This window comes from Dendrobium catenatum, unplaced genomic scaffold (assembly GCF_001605985.2).
Source record: "Dendrobium catenatum unplaced genomic scaffold, ASM160598v2 fragScaff_scaffold_1250, whole genome shotgun sequence".
In the NCBI taxonomy this organism is placed as follows: Eukaryota; Viridiplantae; Streptophyta; class Magnoliopsida; order Asparagales; family Orchidaceae; genus Dendrobium; species Dendrobium catenatum.
The window spans coordinates 126,829-149,603 of NW_021319712.1; the positions used below are offsets into that span (position 1 = coordinate 126,829).

The window sequence follows — 22,775 nt, forward strand, 5'->3', positions numbered from 1 at the left end:
AAAATGTCAGCTAATTATAAACCACCAGAAAGTAAAAGCCATGTATAAGAGGAGAATCTGAGTGCTTTGTGATGATGCCATATAAATTTAAACCAGCTCACCTTTTCCCTACCAGTGAAATAATTCAAACAATAAGTTTTAAATGAAGGCTTGCAGCAGTCTTTCCAACATAGAGCATCAGTTAAAGTATCCTGAATCGGAATGGCATTGATAAGTTGTTAAATATCAGGAGGAATCGAATTAGGCAGGGACCAGATATAAGTCCAGTAATTCGAAAAATTCCCCAAGAGAACAGGGTTAGGAGAGAGCATATCAGCCATAGCTTTACCATTAATCCACGGGTCCCCAAAAAAGGAAACAGAATTGCAATTGCTAACAGTGACAGTAAAATATAAAAATGATAGGAAACACTTGTATATCATACTTAATAAAATAGGAATAGGAGTTATATTTTTTTTTTATCATTTCAAGTAAAATGTTATACACATAAAATTATCTGATAAAATCCCAATATAATTAAATCAAAATGTTCAAAATAAAGATATATTTCACATATCAAAAGTTATACTGTGAAAATTTCCTGGATGGAAATATAATGTATTTTTATCAGATTCGAGAGAGAGCGAGAAATCTAGAAACCAAAATAAAAAAATGGAAGTATGTTAGAGCAATTTTTATAACTTGAGCAACAGAAAAAATGCCCCGAAGTTGGCTTTCTTTCTCCTCTCTCCTTCCATCTCCTTATCTTTCTCATCCAAGAACACAAATGAGATGAAACGAATGGGTCGTGGGATGTGTTTGATTTGAGAGAAAAAAATCCATAAGTCAAAATCAGCAATTTTTATAACTAGAGCAAACATAAAAAATGCCTCGAAGTTGGCTTTCTTTCTCCTCTCTCCTTCCATCTCTCCTTCTCTTCCTCAACCAAGAACACAAATGAGATAAGATGAGTGGGTTGTGGGATGGGTTTGGGTACTTAAATGCAATAGTGGTTTAAAATATTAAAAAATAAATAAATTTAAGGACTTAGTGCCGCAGCACTGACCCCAAACACTGTAGAACATAGGAATTAACACCACTGTGTGAAAGCTCATTACTATCGCGCTCAATCACGTAGAACCCTTCAAATATAGAGGGAAGCACTATATATTGTGCTCATCAGCACAGAGTCACAACTCTCCCAAGTACTCAATTCCTTTTAATGCAGTATTTTCTAATAAGTTTCAAATCAAGTATTTAGCAAGTCATTAATTAATTAAATTTTGGGGGATCACAACTATGTTGGGCGAGTTTGGATGTTTTTGGGGTGAAGCACTGAGAGAGGTAGTGGCAAGTGGCATTTCAATGAGAAATCCTAATTTGCCCTATATAGAGCGAGCTCTATAATAGGCTTAGGTGAGTTAAGCCTGTCGGTCCCTTTTAGTAAATCCCTCTGTAGGTCCTGGTCGAATTCTCCAAATGAATGATTCTTGAATGTGAGTATTCTTGTCAAAACCCGATAACAACCTGTGAAATACCTATGAATGCATTTATGAGTATACATATAAAGATACTTCATAGATATTTTGCATAATACATGCACTAAAATGATACATCTAATGATATACATGACATGCATAAGAATAGACATACTAATACATGATTCTACATTATATGCACACTAATATATATGACATGGCATAGAAATAACATACATGATATTAGCCCATACTGATAACTAATAGAACTTAGATATGACTATATCAATTCATATGATAACCCTTCCTATATCATTTCACATGATACAAGAGGATATGATTGAGATAGAGACAACTGATTCATCAAATGTGTACTATTCATGTTAATCACTACTGTTTATACTAACTACTATTCATATGGAGTGAAACAATTCATACTAAATATTACAATTTCATACTACTTTGATCTGAATGATTATATGTATATTATTAGGAGTGTCAAAATGAGTTTTCAAGTCGAGTTCGTGCCCAAATCGAAAATAACTCGCCATCAATTGTCTCAACCCAAACCCTAATATAATTGAAGGTCATAGAACTAGGCTTGAACCCGACCAGATTCAAATTTTGGGTCAACCTGACATGACTAGCTGACCTGGGCGAGGGTGACCGAGTGTGGGGCCATGGGAATTCAAAGGGGCTAGCGGGTGAGTGCGAGCAATGTGTAGGCAATTCCAGCAAGGTAGCTCGTTGGGGTAACCACGAGCATGACAAGCGGTGAGACTATGAGGCAGGCGAGCGCTAGTGCACAATGGAGGACGTGCGAGGGGTTGGCAGGTTGATTTCGAGTTTTCATGTTGACCCGAACCCAACCCGAATTTGTAATCGGGTCAGGATTTAAAACCCAAACCCAAAATTTTGGGGTTGGGTTCATATCAGGTTTTCGGATATTGTCAAATATTAACACCCTTATATATTATTTATGTTTCCATGTATTGATTTAAGTAGTTATAGTATTTGGTGACCCTACTAGGTTGTTATCTTATTATGTGCTTTACAAATTTTCATGGAAGTGTGTGTAAGGACCCAACACAATGAGATTGATCAAGAGTTGCTAATGATAGGTATTTTATTTTCTGCTATTCCTTTTTGTAGTCATGAATGTATAACTAATAGGTTGATGTGAGAAATAATATTCATTGTTATCATAAATGATTTATTTGAAGATATGATAGAAATGTATATGTATTATATGTACCTATTTAAAGGATAAATGAAATGTTGCATCCACCGTATCAATAAATTGTTTATATGGATGTTATTAGTGGCTCTAGCATGTAAATAGATGATTAAAAGAGATAATTCTTTCAAAATAAATCTTGGGACATCACATTAACTAAAATAAGCACCTACTAGAAAGACAAATTGTTCGACTATAATCATACTGTCTTTAAGCACTTTCATTTCTGCAACAACTCACTTGCCTTATCCCTTAGAGAAGCTTGAGATCTTCTGCATAAGTTATCAATCATGCCTGACCACTCATCAACGCTAACTTGTAGACCCACTTGGAGCCTACTTGCCCCAGGAGAGATCACTTGTTGGCTTCATCCTCCTCCAGCCTATCAGGAGGTGACACATGTTAGTTTAGCATATAGTGTTGTATGGGTATTCTAGGTAACTTGTAATTGTATTTTTTCTCTATATATCCTTTTTTGTTGCTCTATAAATAACGAGTGATTATGAATAATTAGAAAACTTAGATCTTGAACCTGGGGACTCTGACCTCGAATCGTGGATCATGGATTCTTCTCTAATAGTGAATATTATATGAGTTTCAAATATTTAATATCCTACTATGCTCTCTCTACTATATGTCTCTTCATTCTTCTTCAAAGGTTTCAACTCGCCAAGTTGACCTGCTAGTAGAGTTGGGCATCATCTACGAACAAATTTGAATTCAATATTATATTCTCTATAATATGTGAAGTTAAGAATGTATATATATATATATATATATATATATTTAGTGACAGTTAAATTTTTTATCAAATATGTTAAGAAATATATGGTTAATAGAAAGACAAATAAATTTAGGCTTCGTTTGGGATGGCTTTCTCACTACTTCTCAAAGCAAATTTTTATTATGAAAATTTTAAATTTTAAACTAAAAAACTGTTTTAAGAATTAATAAAAAAGCCGTCCCAAACGAAGCCTTAATCTTACATGTATAGTTTTATTCATTTATTTCACCAATAAAAACTTTTAATGCTTGCAATATATGATAAATAGCTCAGTATTTAATCACAAATCATTTGAAAACCTATGCACTTCAAATTCATAAAAATCTTTCATGCAATAAAATTCATCTATCGATAAAACTATAATGCTTTCAATTGATAATGAAATAATCATAAAAAAAAAAAACATGAAACTTTGTATGCAACTAAATTTACTCATAAAGCATTTGAACGTGTCTAAAACTATATATAAAATAGATTAAAAGAAGGGCGGATGACGAATCTATGTCAATGATTCATCCATATTTGTCTAATGAGGTTTGGATTAAGAACTTGAAAGAAATAATCATGGAGGGCTCTTTAATAAATTGTATTAAAAATATAGGTTATAGTGACAATGAATGCAAGAAGGTGTATCCATTAAATTTATTCTTACCGTTTAGTTCAAAATTTAGAGATTGAAATTATATAATTGTGATGATTTATAATGAGGATTATGCTTAGTTACTCTTTGTGCTCTCTCTTATAGATATTTTTAAGAAACCATATTGTATAGTAAATATATTGTTAGATTAGAACACATAAAAAATTTTACATTTAATAAGTACTATTTTCAAACTTATGGATAGTTGTATAAAAAGTTCATATAAGCGTACAAATAAATAGAGCACAAGAAATATATTTAAATTTATGTAAGTTCAAGTATGTGTAATATCTTCATTCAGAGAAGACTAAAATTTCTTAACTCAAATAAATAAGAAAACTTTTTTGCATTCTATAGAGATCAAATTTAATCTCTTTTGGCCCAAATAGGAAAATAAAGAAATAAGAAGATAGAGAGAAGAGACTTCTTCAAGGTGCATAAGAGAAAAGATGATAAAAGAATTTTGGACTCACATAGTATCAAAATATTCATATTACTATGACTTCAAAAGATAAGGAGGTATAATGACATGTTCACCTCAATTATAATTGATTTGAATTTTCACTAAACACACCTTATAAGGTCCTTTCAAAATCCTCCTATTGGGAATACTTGTCTATAGCAAAATCATCTTGGGATATCTCTCAGCCTTTTCTCTTAGGAAATTCCAGTAGAAGTGCCCCTACTTTGCCAACTGATCCTCCAAAATCACGTCTTCTCGAGCAAACTAGTAATGCAAAATACAAGATCATTTATGATAGATATCAACTATTATGATGCCATACTATTCAAGAATCACACACATTCAGTATGGATCACAACTACTATAGTACATATGGGAGCCTATACTAGGTATCAATTACCCCAAATTAAAAGAAGGGCACACGTTTACTAATTCATTTGGTATCTCATTAATGACCATGCATGCCATGATAGGAAATATTGCTTAATTATCGCACTTGATTATCGGGTCTTCTCTTGGGCATCTACGTTATCAATTATTCACATGTTCAATTATGTTGTGATATCTTACAACATGCCCAACTTTTGGATTCAACACACCCTTACATAGTAGGATATGTCAAGCACATTACTCCTTCAACAATTTAAAATTGATAAAATGGTCAACATGGCATAATACATGTTTTGTTGGTCTTATCTAAAATTGGAAGTTGACCATGTCATTACTTAAAGCATTATTTGCAAAATTGCTAACATGGGCCTTATGAAGACTTGCCTATAGTAGTCTTTGCTCTTAGATTACTTAGTACTCCATAAGACATAATAACATGTATTTGGCGGTTGATGAGTTCTTCTAAATGACTCATTTCTTACTTTGCTCCAAAACCAATGATGTCTCACACATTGCTAAATTATTCTTTATGAAATATATTTGACTTTCATTGCCTTCCATCCTCCATTATTTTTAATAGAGATGTTAAATTTATTTTCTACATTTGAAAAATACTATGGAGGTTTTTGGGAACTCAATTCAAAATTTCCTTCATCTTTCACTGATAAAGTGATATATGGACTGGAAAAAAGAAAATAGTAAACCAAAGTTTAAGCAATCTTTTGGGATGTTAGATATGTAAAAAAATAGACACTTAATTATGACTTACATTTAACTATATATGAATTTACATGTTGAGAAATTTGCTGATTTGGGACAGTTCAGAAATTTAAAAGAAACTTATTTTCTATGAAATGATAAAGCAAGAACAATCTTGATCATTTTCAAGAACATTTGAGTGATTTTGATGGTGTTTGTAGTGTTTAACATCAATGTTGGTTATCAAATCTATCCAAACAAATCACCGAATATAGCTCATTCCCCTTCTCCAAACATGCTTTCCAACTTCATGCAACTATGAAACCTATAAAAAATATATATATAATTGGATCACAACATATGAAATATGAAATTGAGGCTTTGTTTGGGACAGCTTTCTTTCTATTTTTCAAAATATTTTTTTAGTACAAATATTTCTAATAAAAAAATTTATATAAAAACTATTTTGAAAGTAGTACGAAAACAAAGCCTAGATCTAAAAATTTTATTAAACTTTGCATGCAACTAGGATGAGTCCAAGCCTAGATCTAAAGGAAAGTAAAAACTTTTTCCGCAGCATTTTTCTGTATATAAAAAGTTTGGTTTGTTTTTTCTAGATCAGATTAGCAATAACTACTGACGCATTACAGCATTATTCAAGTTCAGAAAATTTTCAGCAGCATTTTTCAGCCAAGTTATTTTAGTAAGAATGCAGTAATTATGACTCAAACTTTCAAAGAGTAACAGCTATACACAACTGGTTAAGTTCTTGAAATATCAACTTATATAAAGCAAAGTTGGGGACTGAGTAAAGCCAAATATATCGTCTCAAAGCATCAGCAGCTGTGAGCATGCATGCCAGGGAAGAGAAAGGGAGAAGGAGAGGAGGATGAAGCAACATTGAAATACATCTGTTGTGGGGTTGTTATTTGAAAACTAAGGCTTCGTTTTTGATGATTTTCTTATTGCTCTTAATTAAATCAACTTTTTAATAAAAAAAAAATTAATTTTGTATTAAAAAGTTGTTTTAAGAAGCAATAAAAAACATCCCAAAAGAAGCCTAAATGGATTGCAATGGGCTGTAAAATAAGTTTTTTTAGGATTTAGGCAAGGGCGGAACTGTGTACTGCTGAGGAGGTGCAATTGCCCCACCTAAAAAAATAAAAACTCTTAGTATAGCAAAAATTATTTGTAATATGCCCCATCTGAATTTTATTTTTTGCTCACTGCCGGCCTTTTTTTCACGCAATTTGCCCCTCCAAAAATCGGAAAGCCTCTTGGCCTCCCACTATTTTCATCCAATTATGTTGAACTTTTCTAGCACTAACAAACAAGTCTGTGAAAGCGATTATATGCAAAATAAATTATTTTTGCATCCTTATATATTTTTTTTATTTTGTATAAGTTTGCCACTTGTCCCCCGTGAGAACTAAGGCTGGTTCCGCCCCTGAATTAGGAAACAAACAATAATGTCCAAATCTCTTCACATATTAGTACTTCTATCCAAAATCGCATATTGAAGTACCTCCTCAATCTATTTATTATTTGATCTTCTCCTAAAGATTTATGAGGCTCCAACATCAACTAATCAATTCCAAGGCTAAGTGTTGAAGTTGACTCAATACATTTCTTGTAATGTTGCAATACACATTACATGATATCTGGAGAAGCATTATACATGATTTAAAAACCTTAGTTGATAGGAAAACTGCATCTAATTTGTAAGTATCAACCTAGGAGCAAGTATGATGAACTACTAAATAATTGCAATGAGATCAAGCACTTTAAAATGAAGAACATCAAAATTTTCGCAACTACACGAAGGAATGATGATTCTATTATATTCCTAAAATACTCTCAATTTTAAATTTAACAATTATTTTTAACCTCGATCATTATTGATTGAAGAACTATTTCATTCATATTTAAGAAGTTAGGGACTAAATCAAACCTTTTATATAGCCATGAGATTAAAATGACCTTTCATAAATAGTTGAGAGCTCATTTTGGTCTCTTTCTCTTTTTATATACAGAGTTCATTTTGATCTCTTATATATATTTAGAGAGATTTGAGTGGTTGGTCGCTTGGAGATGACCTTCCAGTGTGGTCCAAATGTCGGAGCATATTTCAAGGTTGAGGACGTATGGAAGAATGCTAGCGAAGAGGGTGGAGTAAATTGCAGCTGCAAGGTTTTGATCGATCAATGTCCACCGGTTGTAAGCATTGTTCGGCTGTGAAGTGTTGTCGGGCAGAATGACATGGCTAGGTGTTGTTGAGGTTTTGTCCAGGAAACTAGCATAGCTATTGGCTTGGAACAACTTCAATATTTGAGATTTTCATGTTGGATAGTTGCCGTTTGATAGTTGTATGGGCACAATGATTTTGATGTTGGAGATGAGGAACTTTAAGGAAGAGGGATTAGAGGTATTTTCCGAGAAGTCGTATGTATCTACTTGGCCTGTGTGAAATCAGGGAGATTGGGCCATTTGAAAAGGTCAGGTACGTCTATGAGCCGATGTGCTATGATACTATAACAATTGATTTCAACTTTGCAAAAACTGCAGCCACATCAATCAATAGAAAGGAAAGAAGCAGAAAAAAGAAAGTTTGGTTCAATTTGTAATTATATAAGGATATTAATTTTTTTATTTTCTTTTCTTTTTTAAGGATTTTTTTTAAGCTATGAAGGTGGTGGATGACAGTGATCGTCGATGTCAATTGCGAGGTAGATCTTTGAAGTTCTTTAAATCTCTAAGCTCTTTTCAAATACTCTTTATGTTGAGAGTATATATTTATTTATAATATTTTGATAGTGACATTTTGATAAATTTGCCCAAAGATTCATAGAGCTCAAGCAAATGTCTCATGTTAAATCTTTTTATTATAAATAATTTATTTAGTTGAGTGTATTAATGATCTCCTAATCAAGTGCTTACGATCTTTAGATTTGTCTCATCAAGCCACTCAATTTAATTATAAGCGTGAAAGTTGATTTGGACATGGTTTGATCATTCAGTCATTATCTAAAAATTTTCAATTATACTTCAAGTATTTGATTTAAACTCATTTGAACTTGGATTTGATCATCTTTAGTGTCATTGGATTCGTCTTGAAAATAAGCAAAGTATGACTGGAGTTTGCAATATTATGTATTTTATTCTATAGTTTTCAATATAAATAGTGCATTAAGATTGGTGTTGATTGAGTAAAATTTTTGAGACATAATTTGCCCCCATACTTTTGCACATTAAACTTTTTGTGCAATTGCACCAGTATAATTAAACACAATGTGTAGAGTTGTTATTATTAGGAAACGATGAACCAAATGCAAAGAGGTATAGTAAAATATCATTACAACCAAAATTTTAATAGGGAACAATGAACTCCGCCAGGGGGCCGCAGGGCGAAATCTCTACACTTTTATTTATAAGTTTGCATCCCTTGAAAATTAAGGCCGATTCCGCCCCTACTTCACGCCATTCATTTTATCTACCACTCTTTTCTTAACCAACCAAAGCATTTCTTTCATTAAATCAAGACATTTCTCAAGCAATCAACATAATCCATTTACTCATTTGATCTATCTATTTTTCATGGCCAGAATTATAAATCAAATGCGAAGAAATCATTATCAGTCGGACATTTTTCCTCCTTAAACATGTGTGGTGTCTCCGGTCAGGCTATTTTGTGCAGTACGGCAAGCAACACAAGTAGCATTCCATGTTGACTTGCTGAGCATATAATGGTCACGCGTCATGACTCCTAATCAAAAGGTGTTGGTACGATATTATGATTTCAATTGATTTGTTCGTGGTGGAATGGAGCCTTTTTGCATAGAAATTCTGTACGCAGAGCGTGCTAGCTAGATAAATTATTCGGAGCAGATATCGGACGTCGTCAGGAGGTCAATCAGAACGATTCACGTCATTATTTTGCTCGGTACCGGAGTTGGATACTGATAGCTAGGCACCAGGTGACGTATCATGTCTGATTGGCCTCCGGACCGTCCGGTGTCCGCACAGAATAATTTCTCTTGGACCTGTGGTAGGTAGGTCTCTTGTTTTTCCTGCAAATCTACGTTTTTTTATATAATTTAAAATAAAAATTTGTCAATATATTTACATGTTATAACATTTATTTTAAAATTAAAATCATATGAAAACTTTATATTACACTGAAGAGGCCAAGACTCCTGAAGGTGAAGGGGCTCTTTAGCGAAAGAACATAGTAGAAGTTGATCTTTAGGTGAATAATGAGAAGTCTCTATCAAATTGAAATTATTAAAATATAGAAGATGGTGGTGAAATGAGAGAGGATGGCGATGTCGAGATAATGAAAACCACCCCTAATCATTACTAGCTCCCACTAATCTAGTTACAAAAAATTGGCGCAAGTGAACTTTGGCATTATTGAAAATACACACATATTTATCTCGTTATTTAGTTAAATAATAACAAATATTATGTGATGACATTGATAGATTGATAAGTAATTATTTAAAATTTAGCGATGATAATTCACTAAGCTAATTAAGAATTTCACTACTTGGAGGAGTACGTAGGTGCCAAAGAGGAGAGTGTTTTGTGGCATTTGATTGTGTTGATCAATCGGATTGTTCTATTGTCTGGTACCTTAAGTTTTTCATGCTCATTAGGGGGGAGTACAGTACATTGCTTGTATTCGGTTGCTTTGTACCTGATTTTTTTTTCCCCGTATAATGCCTCTTCGCTATGTATCTGAGCGCCCAGGCGCTATGCACGCTAGCGCCCCGGCACTTACCTTTTCTATCACCAAAAGCTATAATGTCAATTAGCCATCGATGTATAATGCCCCAATCTTCTAGAACATTTATTTCTTTTCTTATTATAAGAACGAACAAGTCAACTTTTCATCATCTTTTGATTCTTAATATTCCCTATTAATCATCATTAAAGACAATTGAGCAATGCACATCTGCTTACATATGTCTTTTCAATCACCTAGTCACCCCTATCATTAGGAAGATGACCAAGTAGATAGTCAAATATCATCCAAATTTCAACATCCTTTACCAATTGTATCGTTAGCCACTGTCACCCAATACCTACCTTTGTGATCGCTAGTTTTCATTCCACAATGCTGGAAATGATTAAGCTTCTTGTTTATCATCATCTAAATTTCAACATTCCATATAATCTACATCAGATGCCTACAATTATCCAACATTTTATATCCATCAAACAATGATGTTCGATACCCATCTTCATGAAGCACGATCAAGAAGAATGTCTAAGTTGATCACCTACCATTGCTTCCTGATGTTTATTGTCGATCTTAGTCTTACGACTACAAATTACATATATTCAATTTTCACCAGATATATACTGATGCTTGACATCCACTAACATCTATCATCCTTATAGATAGAGTTCTTGATAGAGTGGTATTGGGAGAAAGAACGGTGAAGAACCGAGAGAGAGAAAGTGAGGAAATGAAAACCTTGTTTATTAATGTGAACAATGCCGTATATATAGAACTACAGGGAAAAGTAAATACAAGAAAGTACACATATGACCGTTACACTAGTAGGTTCCTTAACAACCCCCCTCAAATTAACCATTCGGGGAACGAATGGTTAGTTTGGATCTTAGAAAAGTAAAGCAACTGCTAGGAAGAGATTTGGTCATAATGTCTGCAATTTGATCGGTCGAGCTAATGTGAGCTATGTCGATGTTGCCATGCTTGATATGATCCCGAATGAAGTGATGGTCTATTTCTATATGTTTGGTTCGAGCATGTAGAACAATATTATTTGCAAGTGCGATTGCAGAAGTGTTGTCACAATGAAGTACGGTTGTCTGAGGTTGCGGTATGAGCAGTTCGGCGGCAAGTCGTCGAATCCAGAGGACTTCCGAGATCGCTGAGGAGAGAGAGCGGTACTCGACTTCTGTGGATGAGCGGGCTGCCGTCGTTTGTTTCTTGACAGACCAAGAAATAAGATTAGGACCGAGGAAAGTGCAATACCCGGACATAGACTTCCGTTCGATTGGATCAGCCGCCCAATCTGCGTCGGAGTATCTTCGAAGGCAAAGGGATCCTCTGGTTATCGGCAACCCGAAATTAGCTGTACCCTTTATATAGCGGAGTAGACGTTTAAGAGCGAGGTAGTCGCAATTTCTTGGTGGGTGCATGAACTGGCATATTGAGTTGACGGCGAATGCGATATCCGGTCTAGTGATAGACAAATATTGGAGTGATCCAGCTAACTTCCGGAATAGCTGGGGATCCGAGAAGAGCGTCTCGTCTTGAAGCTTGGACGGCTTGGTGAGCGCCGGTGTGGTGGATGGTTTGCAGTCGGAGAAACCTGAGTGAGAAAGAAGTTCATTTGCGTAGTGTGTTTGATTTAGAAAATATCCATAAGTGGTTTGAGTCACCTGAATTCCAAGGAATAACGAGACGTTGCCGAGCTTCTTTAACCGGAATGCGGACTGAAGATGTTGTAGAGTGAGCTGAATTTGAGATTTGTTATTGCCGGTTATGAGAATGTCGTCGACATATATGAGGACGAAGACCTGGTCTTCCGCTTTGGCGTACAGGAGGAGAGAGGGATCAGCTTTGCTGAAGATGAAACTAATTTGTTGTAATGATTGTGTCAATTTATGAAACCAGAGACGAGGTGATAGTTTCAACCCGTAAATTGACTTGTGCAACTTGCAGACGTATTGTGAATATTAGGCATCCTCGAAACCGCTAGGTTGTTTCATGTAGACCTCGTCGTGTAAATCGCCGTGGATAAAAGGCGTTGGAGATGTCCAGCTGAGTGACCGGCCAATTGTGGTGCAGGGCAATCGTGAGAAGCATTCGAATGGTGACCATTGTCGCCACCGGACTGAATGTTTCAGTAAATTTTATCCCGAATTCTTGCGAGCAACCCAGAGCTACTAGACGTGCCTTGTAACTTGCAATTTTACCGTTGGGAAGATACTTTGTTTTGAACATCCACTTGCTGCCTAACACCGGTTTGTTGAGAGGTGCCGGTACAAGTGACCATGTACCCAGTTTTTGTAGAGCAGAGTATTCGGTGGACATGGCCGAGCGTTAGTGGGCATGCTTTGCCGCTTTAGTGTAGGAAGTAGGCGTGGGCAAAGAGGCCTAAACAACTGAGAGATCAAATATCTGTTTTGGTTTTGAAATGCCGGACCGAAGCCTTGTTTGCATAGGATGGCGAGGAGGGGAGACGATGGGCCTGTTGCTGATTACATATGGTAGCTGTGAGTCAAATGAATGCCGGGTGAATTCGGAAGTAGTCTGATCATTTGCGGAAGTAGAGTGTAGCTGGGCAGAGTCCGTAACGGCAGGCTTCCATGTGGTAGCTGAAGTCGGCGAAGGTTGAGAGACGGTTGAGCTGGGAATAAGCAACAGAGGGGAACAAGAGCTTTTGGAGTTATCAGGCGGCAAGTTTGGTAAGGGACGTTCGTAAGGGAAAATTGTCTCATAAAATACGACGTGTCGGGATATGTAGATACGGTTTTGGGACTCATTTAGGCGCCTGTATCCCTTGTGCTGCGTGGAGTAACCAAAAAATATGCACGGTTGTGAGCGAGGTGCTAATTTGTGTTCGGCGTAAGGGCGAGTCCATGGGAAACATAAGCACCCGAAGGTGCGAAGATGCTTGTAGGAGGCGTTCCGACCGTTGAGGCGAAGATACGGAGTGTGATTTGAGATGGCAGAGGATGGTAAGCGATTTATGAGGTAATTGGCCGTAGAGACAGCTTCCGCCCAGAACTTCGAGGGAAGATGAGCTGCATGAAGTAGCGTACAGGTGAGTTCAATAAGGTGCCGATGCTTCCGTTCGGCTATTCCATTTTGTTCTGGTGTATGTGGGCAACACATTTGATGAGTAGTGCCCTGTTGAATTAGAAACTGATGGAATTCATTACTCGTATATTCTCCTCCTCTGTCCGACCAGAAATGTTGGATCTGTGTTTGGAAGATATTTTTAACCATATTGCATAAGTTTTGATATTTAGAGAGAACTTCAGCTTTAGAATGCAACTAGTAAATCCACGAAAAATGTGTAAAATCATCTATGAATATGACATAATAGAGAAACCCATTCATGGAGGGTACCGGAGCCGGACCCCAGACGTCCGAATGGACAAGCTGAAATGGCTTTGTACAAACGGACGTGCTAGAAGAAAAGGGTTGTTTGTGACTCTTAGAAAGATTACAAGAAATGCAGAAAGAAGAAGCAGAACTAGTTTTGATATCAGAATCTAGACTAGCTAATTTTTGCATTATTCGACGGTTGGGATGTCCAAGCCGTGCGTGCCACGAGAAGCTGAATGGTTTGTCCGCTGCTAGAGCTGTGTGCTTAGACGGGATAGGAGCTTTGAGACAATACATACCATTGCGTTTGAGACCGCGGAGAAGAGGACGATTGTCCTGTAGATCCTTTACAACAAATTCATTAGCATTAAAAGAGACTGAGGCATTGTTGTTCGTGGTCAATATGGCAACAAATAACAGGTTATGAGATAAAGAAGGAACGTGCAGAATATTAGGAAGATAAAGCTTAAGATGAGAATCGGGTAGTGGCAGAATTCCTTGTCCCGAATTTTGGATCGGAAGGTTACTTCCGTTCGCGATTGAGACAGAATCCATTCCATTGTATGGGAACGGGTGTTGGAGATTTTCCACATCTGAAGTTAAGTGTGACGAGGCTCCGGAATCGACGATCCATTCGTTCGGAGACAAGTTTTGTTGCTGAGTCGTGAGAGCACGTGAATTGGACGGAGGAGCATAGGTGAGATTGTACCGATGCCAGCAATTGAGTGCCGAATGACCGGATTTCCTGCAAATCTGACATTGAGGCCGAGTTCCTGGAGTTCTTGATGTGCTTGAATTTTCGGTTGCGCTCTGAGGTTTCGGAAAAGATGATTTCCCTCTGAATTTCTGGTTCTTGGACTTATATCAGTTGCCCCGGTTGGAGAACAGGGCGGTATTGTCGGATTGTTGGATTTCTTGATTGCGTTGATGATGAAGATTTATTTCTTCGCTACAGAGTAGCGAATACAAATCGTCCAGACTAATGGGCTGAAGAGACGTTCGGATTGCAGTCTTGAACGAGTTGTATGTTGCCGACAATCCATTCAGTATGTACAGAACTATATCTTCGGTATCCACTTTGGATCCGGCTGCAGCAATACTATCAACGATATTCTTGATTTGATCGAGGTATTGTTGCATTGTCCGATCCCTCATCTGAATTTGATGAAGTTCGCTCTTCAATTGTATTACCCGAGAGCGGTTCGTTGGTTGAAGCCGGCGTTCAAGAGTGAACCATATTTCTTGCGCAGTGGTGAGGGTGAGTACATATGGTAGGATTGGCGTGGAGATTGTTGATAGGATTGCATAAATCAGGTTCCTATCGATTAGTCTCCACCGATTATAGTCGGTGGTTTCAGATTCCGGTGAACAAGTGGAGAGACCGGTGAGATGTTGTTCGTACCCGGTGGCGGAGAAGTGTTGATAGAGTTGCAATCTCCAGATTGCGTAGTTTTCCGTTGTGAGTTGAGTGGGAACCAAATTCTTTATATTTGAAATCAAGAATTTGAGATGAGGAGGAATGACGAGCTCGGTTTCTTGACCGGAGATACTTTGTGATGTCCGGCGGGAAACCGCATATCCTTCTTCGGCCATGACGAGGAAGATGGAGGAAGAACGCTGTGGAGCTAGAAGCTCTGATACCAAGATAGAGTTCTTGATAGAGTGGTATTGGGAGAAAGAACGGTGAAGAACCGAGAGAGGGAAAGTGAGGAAACGAAAACCTTGTTTATTAATGTGAACAATGTCGTATATATAGAACTACAGGGAAAAGTAAATACAAGAAAGTACACATATGATCGTTACACTAGTAGGTTCCTTAACACTTATCACTTGGTCTCCATCTTATTTAGAAAATGAAACAATTGATCATTAAGATTTATATTTATTATATTGTATTAATATGTACTCTAGTTACATGACACTTATTGTATTCTTTTATTAGGATATAGTTTAGGTTAAAATATCTCACAATATTTTCCCTTTTGCGAAGATTAATAGTGCAAAGTTTGCAACAGAGGTCAGATTTAACAGGCAATTATGTACGAGCCTGCAATCAAATGGGTCCACTTATTAGAAGATTAATATTTCTCATGCTTTTTTTAAACTTAACAATCCTAAATTTATTCAGCATGTATTTTCTTAAGTCATAATATATTGTCACAAATAAATGACTATATATATATATATATATATATATATATATATATATGAACTGTTAAAGGTATATATTTATATATCATGCATCCAAATCATTAAAAATTAACAAATCGTTCAAAATTAAATTTCTAATTTGTAATTCTATTTTCAAATTTTGTATTGTATTATGTTAAATAAAAGCTAGCACTGAAATGTTATTTTTGCATATATATTATAATTACACATTAAATTGTTTTGAAAAATATATTAAAATTGAAAATTAATTTCAAAGGGCCTATAGTTTTATTTGCAAAATAATATAAACTGTTGAAAAAGGACATTATTCAAGCTACTTGAGTCTAATTCGTATCAAAAGAAAAAATATATCATTAAAATTTTCATCATAATAAAAATGCATATGATATTTCAAATTTAAATTTAATAATATTTTTTTTGTTACATGTACAAATTTTTCATGGTAAGTCGCCAATTAAGGATCAGGTCGGAGATATTCACGGTAAGTCGTCAACTAAGAATCATAACTAGACAATTTTCTCACAAATACACAACTCGCACTATTCTAGCTATTGGTTGGGAGCTTAGGCTACGAACTAAGAGGTCTTGGATTCGAGTCTAGTGTATGCGATGTGTTTGTGAATCTGATTTAATTGACCTAAATGTCCAAAAAAAGAAAATTTCTGAAAAATTTATTGGCCATATTTGTTTGTCTATATTTTTTTTATTGACTTTCAAAAACTTTTATAGTGCAAAATTATTTTTGCACTTAAATTTATTAATGTGTTGGAGTTAAAAAATAAATCATTTTTAAGCATATATTTATTATATAGTATTTATTATACTTTTAGTAATTTTAAAATAATATTTTCTTTATAAATTGTAATTATCTTTATAAAAAAATTATAATCATGCCAAACGGAACCAAATGATTGCTTGGCATGCGTCCCATCTCAACACGAATGAAAGCGTTCACGTGCACCCCATGCATGTCTTCACGTGCGAGTCGGACCGGTACTGGGCTTCTACCGGGCCTACAAAACTGCGACCCGGTCGGAATTGACCGTACAACAACTGGTTCGTACATGCAGCCCAAAACAGCTGGACTCTTCCAACATTTGGGCCCATGTGTTGTATTTCCATAAATGTGCCTTGTAGTTGACATCTCAAGTGCTCAGTCCCTACCATGATGGCTTCCTATCAATAAAAGAAATGTAGCTTGTTTTATTGAGTTAAATTGAAGTATTAAAAATGACTAAATTTTAACAGCTGTAATAATTAACCACTTTTATTTATAATTAGATCATCTAAATTTTACATTTTCAATAATTTTGTTGTGATGTGCAAAAAATGAAATGTTAAACATGTAATTTTTGTCAAAGAAGAGAAAGGTTAGTTTTCATGCACCACATTGAGGAAAATAATCTAAAAATAGTTTAATAATGTCACTAAAATACTTTACATTAAAAAAATTAGGAATCAAGTTTTAGGTACAAATATTTATCTTAAACTCAATTAGAGCGAGGGTTACACCATCTCTTTATTTCATTTAGGGCTACAAAATAAACTGAGCGTTAATTAAATTACTCATAGTTCAGCTCGATAAGAGCTAGCTCATATTTATTTGATTAAGTAATTGCACAAGCTTAATTATTTTTTTAAATACTCAATTGTTAATTAAGCAAACTAGAATATCTTGTTATTTGGATCATTTATGATCTCAAACTATATCATTTAAGGCTCATCATAGATGGATCCAGCCTTAATTTTTAGGGTGGGCAAACTTATTATATAGAAAATGAAGATGCCAAGCGGTCGAAGGCTGCGAAGACACGAAAGGTTGGGAAGAAGCGAAAGAGCAAAGTTGCAATTCACAAACCTTAGCATGCGAAGTGATGCACATGCAAGCCAAAATTTTGGATGGAAAATGGGCAAACGCACGCGAGATAGGGTGATATTTGGGGAAAAAATATTTTTGGGAGGGGGTAGAATTTCAAAATTGAACTTCATATACAATTTTTTTTAGGGTGGGCATGTTCCCACCCTGACTCATATAGGGATCCACCCTTGCGGCTCATGAACAAACTCGTAAAGAAGCTCAATTAAAAATTTATTGTTAGTTTTGTGTGGAATCTGATTGTGTCAATTAATCGAGTTGTGCTGTTGCATTATAATTTCATCGATATAGTTAGCTGGGGTCCTCCCTTTGCTTGGGTTCAGGTGTTCTACACCCGATTTTTTTGTGCTATAGTACAATGATTGAGTGATGTGTACCTGAATGATGCGGCGTAGTATAGTTTTTTTTTTTTTTTTTGTGAGACAAACAAAGAGCAAAGTGTTGCAGTGCTCCAAACCCTAGTTTTGTCAAGAAGCATTGCAGCGTTTCAGATTCCGGCATTGCAGCGTTGTTAGGCAGACATGAGAATGAGAGTTGAAGGCCTCGACGATGCTCCAATTTCTAGTGTTGCGAGATGGGCTAGCAGTTTTATTTCTTGTTTTTCATTAGGGGTTGCTTCCCTTGGTGGTTTTTGTGAGTTTATTTTGTTTGTTGAAGTGATAGAATGGTGCAAGGGTGTAAAGAGAAAAGGAGAGAATGAGAAAGAATAGAGATCTGTAATATTTCACCAAAAATTTCAAAGTGAATTTCTTGGTATGATGTGGCTCTATGATTTTTTTTTCTGATTTTTCTACATTAAATTTTGATGTTTTTTCTTTCTGCTATTTTTTTCTCTTTCTTGTTTTGTATTTGCTACATCTTTTACTTCCCCAACCTTTAAATAAGTAGTTGATATATCTCTACAATTACACTAATTAATGCATAAATGAGATCAATGTATTTTGGTAAATATTGAGTAAAGATGTTTTGATCAAATAAATGAAATAAATGTATATTAAAATATGAATAATTAATTCTATTTTATATGTCACCAAAGATCTCCTTGATCAAGCACAAATCTCGAGGCATATTCAAGTTAGAAACTTCCAAAATTAAATGCATGACCATATGAACACATATTTTAGCAAACATATAATCAAATTGAATGTGCGAACCTGAAGCTCCACCTCTGCACCACTACTAGCAAATCCTCGCTACCAGGCCAGCATTGTTGGACCTCTGCTTGACCATCATTGTTGGATCTTCTTCCGATAGACATCATTGGGCCTTTATCTAATCTTCGTCACCCGTTGGCTTCTATCCCTCCAATCTCCATCACCCGCCAACTAAGGTCCTTCTAACCACCTTCGCCCATCGACTAAGGTTCTTTCGACCTCCGTGGCCCACCGAATATGGTCTCTTCGACCTCTATCGTCCGCCGACTATGATTCCTCCCACTACCATCGCACATTGACAACAATTCCTTGGATTTTTGTTGTATGTTTACTACAATTACACTGAACTTCGTCGCCCGTCGACTACAATCCCTCTGTCGCCCGTCAACTATGGTTCCTCCGATCCCCGTCGCCCGCTAACTACGGTCCCTCCAACCTACGTCGCTCTCCGACTATTATCTCTCTCCTACCTTTGTTGTATGTTGACTAAGGTCACTCTGATCTCTGTCGTCAGAATATTACAATCCCTCTGACCACCATTACCTATCGACCACGGTCCCTTCAACCTCTGTCGCTCTCTAACTGCAGTCCCTTTAACCTCTGTTTCCAGCCAACAACGATCCCTCTGACTTCCGTGGCCTGCTGTCTATAGTCCCTCCGACTTCTGTCGCTCGTCAACTACAATCCCTCCGACCACCATCACCTGTTGACTAAGGTCTCACCGACATTCGTCTCATGTTGACTACGGTCCCTTCGACCTCCATCACCCACTGACCTCGGTCACCCGATAACGATCCTCTGATCTCCCTCTCCTGTCAACTATGGTCTCTCTGACCTTTGTCACTCAACAACAGTCCCTCTGACCAACGTCGCTCAAGTACGGTCTTTTCTTACCTTCGTAACTTGCCAACTACAGTCCCTCATACCCCTGTCGTCCAAATATAGTCCTATCAATCAAATGAGCAGGCCAACACTCGCTTGAAAAAATCTCTCATGAATTTGGATTCTTCCAGCTCCAACTATATAAAGTGTTCTACATGGTGTATATTTGTTACATTTAGGCAACATCTTCTCCCGAGGAATGATATCATTTGTAATTAACAACAAATGCTGCTGGATTTATTCAAATTAGGCAAAACCTCGTTATTTTTTTCTCTTTTTCAGGGGTTTTCATATTAAAAATATTGGTGTACGTCTCTTATGACTCTTGTACGACCATCTGTCTTATATATATATGTGTGTTTAATCTTCGTACTAAACTAGAAAACTAAATTATATATCGCTCATAAATATTCGAGGGCACAACAATATTCATCTTAAAATATATTTACTACTAAAACAAATTTTTATTAAAATTTTTGTATTTATGATTCTATGAATCAGTGTTGAGTTGATGTAAATGGCATCAGCTACTCTACTCCTGACCGGGGAAAGATCATCTGTTCAACTAAAATTAATCGTTCAAATTACGAATTTGAAATACATATTCAAAGATTTATTATTTATTATTAAAAAATAAATAATTAATCGCTTCATGCCTTATTTGATAGACGTGACATTTGCCTTTGTTCTGGCCGACAAATTTATCGTACAGTCCATTTCAAGCAATGCGCAATCACTCACCTCTAATAATGAAACCTAACATTTCATTTAATATAGAGTATTAGGTTAAGATAAAGCCTATTCGAATTAATACATATTCTCTAAATTCGGTGAAAGCCTCCGGATGTACTATGTAATGTAGATAATAGAAAAATGAAAGGTAGCATCAGAGTTATTTAAAAATATGCCTTCTTGATTACTACCATAGTGAAAAACTTAATTTTGGACCAAATAATATTGAGTAAGAAATTTGAAAAATTTTATAATTTTTTTTAAATAAGAATACATATATTTATTTTTTATTATATAAAATTTAATTTAAAATAAATTCATCAACTTCAAGATAAATTATTCTGTATGGAGCCCAGACGAGAAGAATCATACGGAGTGTGAGTGTATATATAAAAAGTTGATACATATTGTGTACAACTCATATGTTCGAACAATTCTTCCCGTTCATATTCCACACAGTATATTGTCTCCAACTTCAAAACTTAATATGATTTTAGAAAATTCACTTGATTGGTATGAATTTTGAAACATTACTTATATATATATATATTTTAATTTTAGCAAATGTATAATCAAATTAAAAGGCTCGTAAAGATAAACTCCATGACACCAAAGGTGATCTGATTCGACCCAAATCCAAAAAACACAAATCAAGCATTTAGATTGTAATTTGAAACACCATGATATTTATTGAATGATCAAATGGTCTTAAAGAATCTCGAGGAGACAAATCTAACAAAGTCAAGTCATTTAATTTTAAGATTATAAAGATACTCAAACATTAATTAAATAATCTATAATCAAAGAATTCAATATGAGACTGTTGACCTCATTTTTGTATGAGGTCACTTGGACTACTCTTGGTCTTAACTCAATTTAATTTTCAAATTAATTTAAACTCTAGGATCCTCCTAGAATCTTGACCTTAAGATCTATGCTAGCATTCTTCTAAAGCTTAGACCTTAGGAGCTACTCTAGATCCTAAACCTCTTCTAGACTCCAAGTTCTAGGAATTTCTTAGGCCCTAGGATCCTTCTAGATTCCTAATTTTAAGATCTATTCAGACCTTAGGATCTACCTAGATCTTAGGTCAATCAAGCCAAATCCAAGGCCCAAAGGTTTTGTCCTAAAGGCCTTTTCCATTGAAATTTCAAACACTTTGAAACCCAATCAAATGACCTCCGATTCAGAGTCTGTCAGTTGCATACTGATGGGACATGTCTCTGGAGGTAACCCTCCAAATTTGAGCCCATTCTGAGGTCTTTAACCTCAGAAACTTAATTAAAATCCATAGGCTATAAAACCTTCAAATATTTACAGCCTATGCCACTGGACCAGTCACTTTGAAGATTCTAACCTTAGAGCCTTCATCAAAGCCTCTAGTCACTTCCAGACCTTTAATATTGATATGTTGAGCATTAAACTGTATTTTTCTGGACCCACTTTGACCCCCAGTTGGCCAGAGGTCGAAATGACCAAATACCCCTATGGGGCTCAAATATTGATTTCTAACCAAATGAACTCCGAATTGATTGCAATCACCTCCAACAAATTTCAAATGTCATTTCAAATCTGTTGGACCCATTCCCAACCCTTGGGTCAACCTGGTTGACCAAGTCAACAGGTTTGACTCAAAGGCCCTTTAAGGGTCCAAACAGGTGTTTTGAACCAAATGACTTCCCTAGGACTCGGGACCATACCCAATAGATTCAAAATGTCATTTTAAATTTATTGAGCCCATTTCTAGACCCTGAGCCTAGCTGGTTGACCGAGTCAACCAATTTAGGCTTAAGGGCCCATTAAGGGCCGATTAAGCCCTTTTGACCCAATTGACCCATTTAAACCATGGAATCACCTCTACAAGACTCCAAATGTTGTATCACACCTGCCCAGCCTAGACCCACCCTTTGGGTCAATCTAGTTGACCCAGTCAACCTAGGTTGACTCAAAATTTCCCTAAGGCTTTAATGGGTTATTTTAACCCATTCAATCCATTGAATCCATTTCAAGCTTCAAATCAACTCCTAATTATAGTCTAACCATGCTTTGGATGTTGGCCAATCAAATCCAATTAGAGTTGACCAAGTCAACTCTAAGCTTGGGTTAAGTCTATTGCAAAACCCAAAATCAAATTCTAGTCTCTATCCCTCCACTTGGCCTTGGCTTTGGTTCATTCTAATCAACTCTTGAGATCCCTTTA

General features: G+C 35.9%; 1 protein-coding gene across 1 annotated transcript; it reads right to left on the bottom strand.

Moving 5' to 3' along the window:
- Window positions 1-11,262: 11,262 nt before the first annotated feature.
- Window positions 11,263-12,739, bottom strand: LOC110110707 (uncharacterized mitochondrial protein AtMg00810-like). The gene is made up of 2 exons (XM_020842303.1): window positions 12,438-12,739; window positions 11,263-12,280 (listed from the first exon to the last, which is right to left on the bottom strand). Exons 1-2 carry the CDS (start codon window positions 12,737-12,739, stop codon window positions 11,263-11,265), a joined length of 1,320 nt encoding a protein of 439 aa, XP_020697962.1.
- Between the last annotated feature and the right edge of the window lie 10,036 nt (window positions 12,740-22,775).

Coding starts and splice junctions, on each gene's coding strand:
- LOC110110707 (XM_020842303.1), bottom strand. CDS start 12,739: ATGTCCACCGAATACTCTGCTCTACAAAAACTGGGTACATGGTCACTT. Junction 12,281..12,437: donor TCCAACGCCTTTTATCCACG/GCGATTTACACG, acceptor ACAACAAATTAG/TTTCATCTTCAGCAAAGCTG.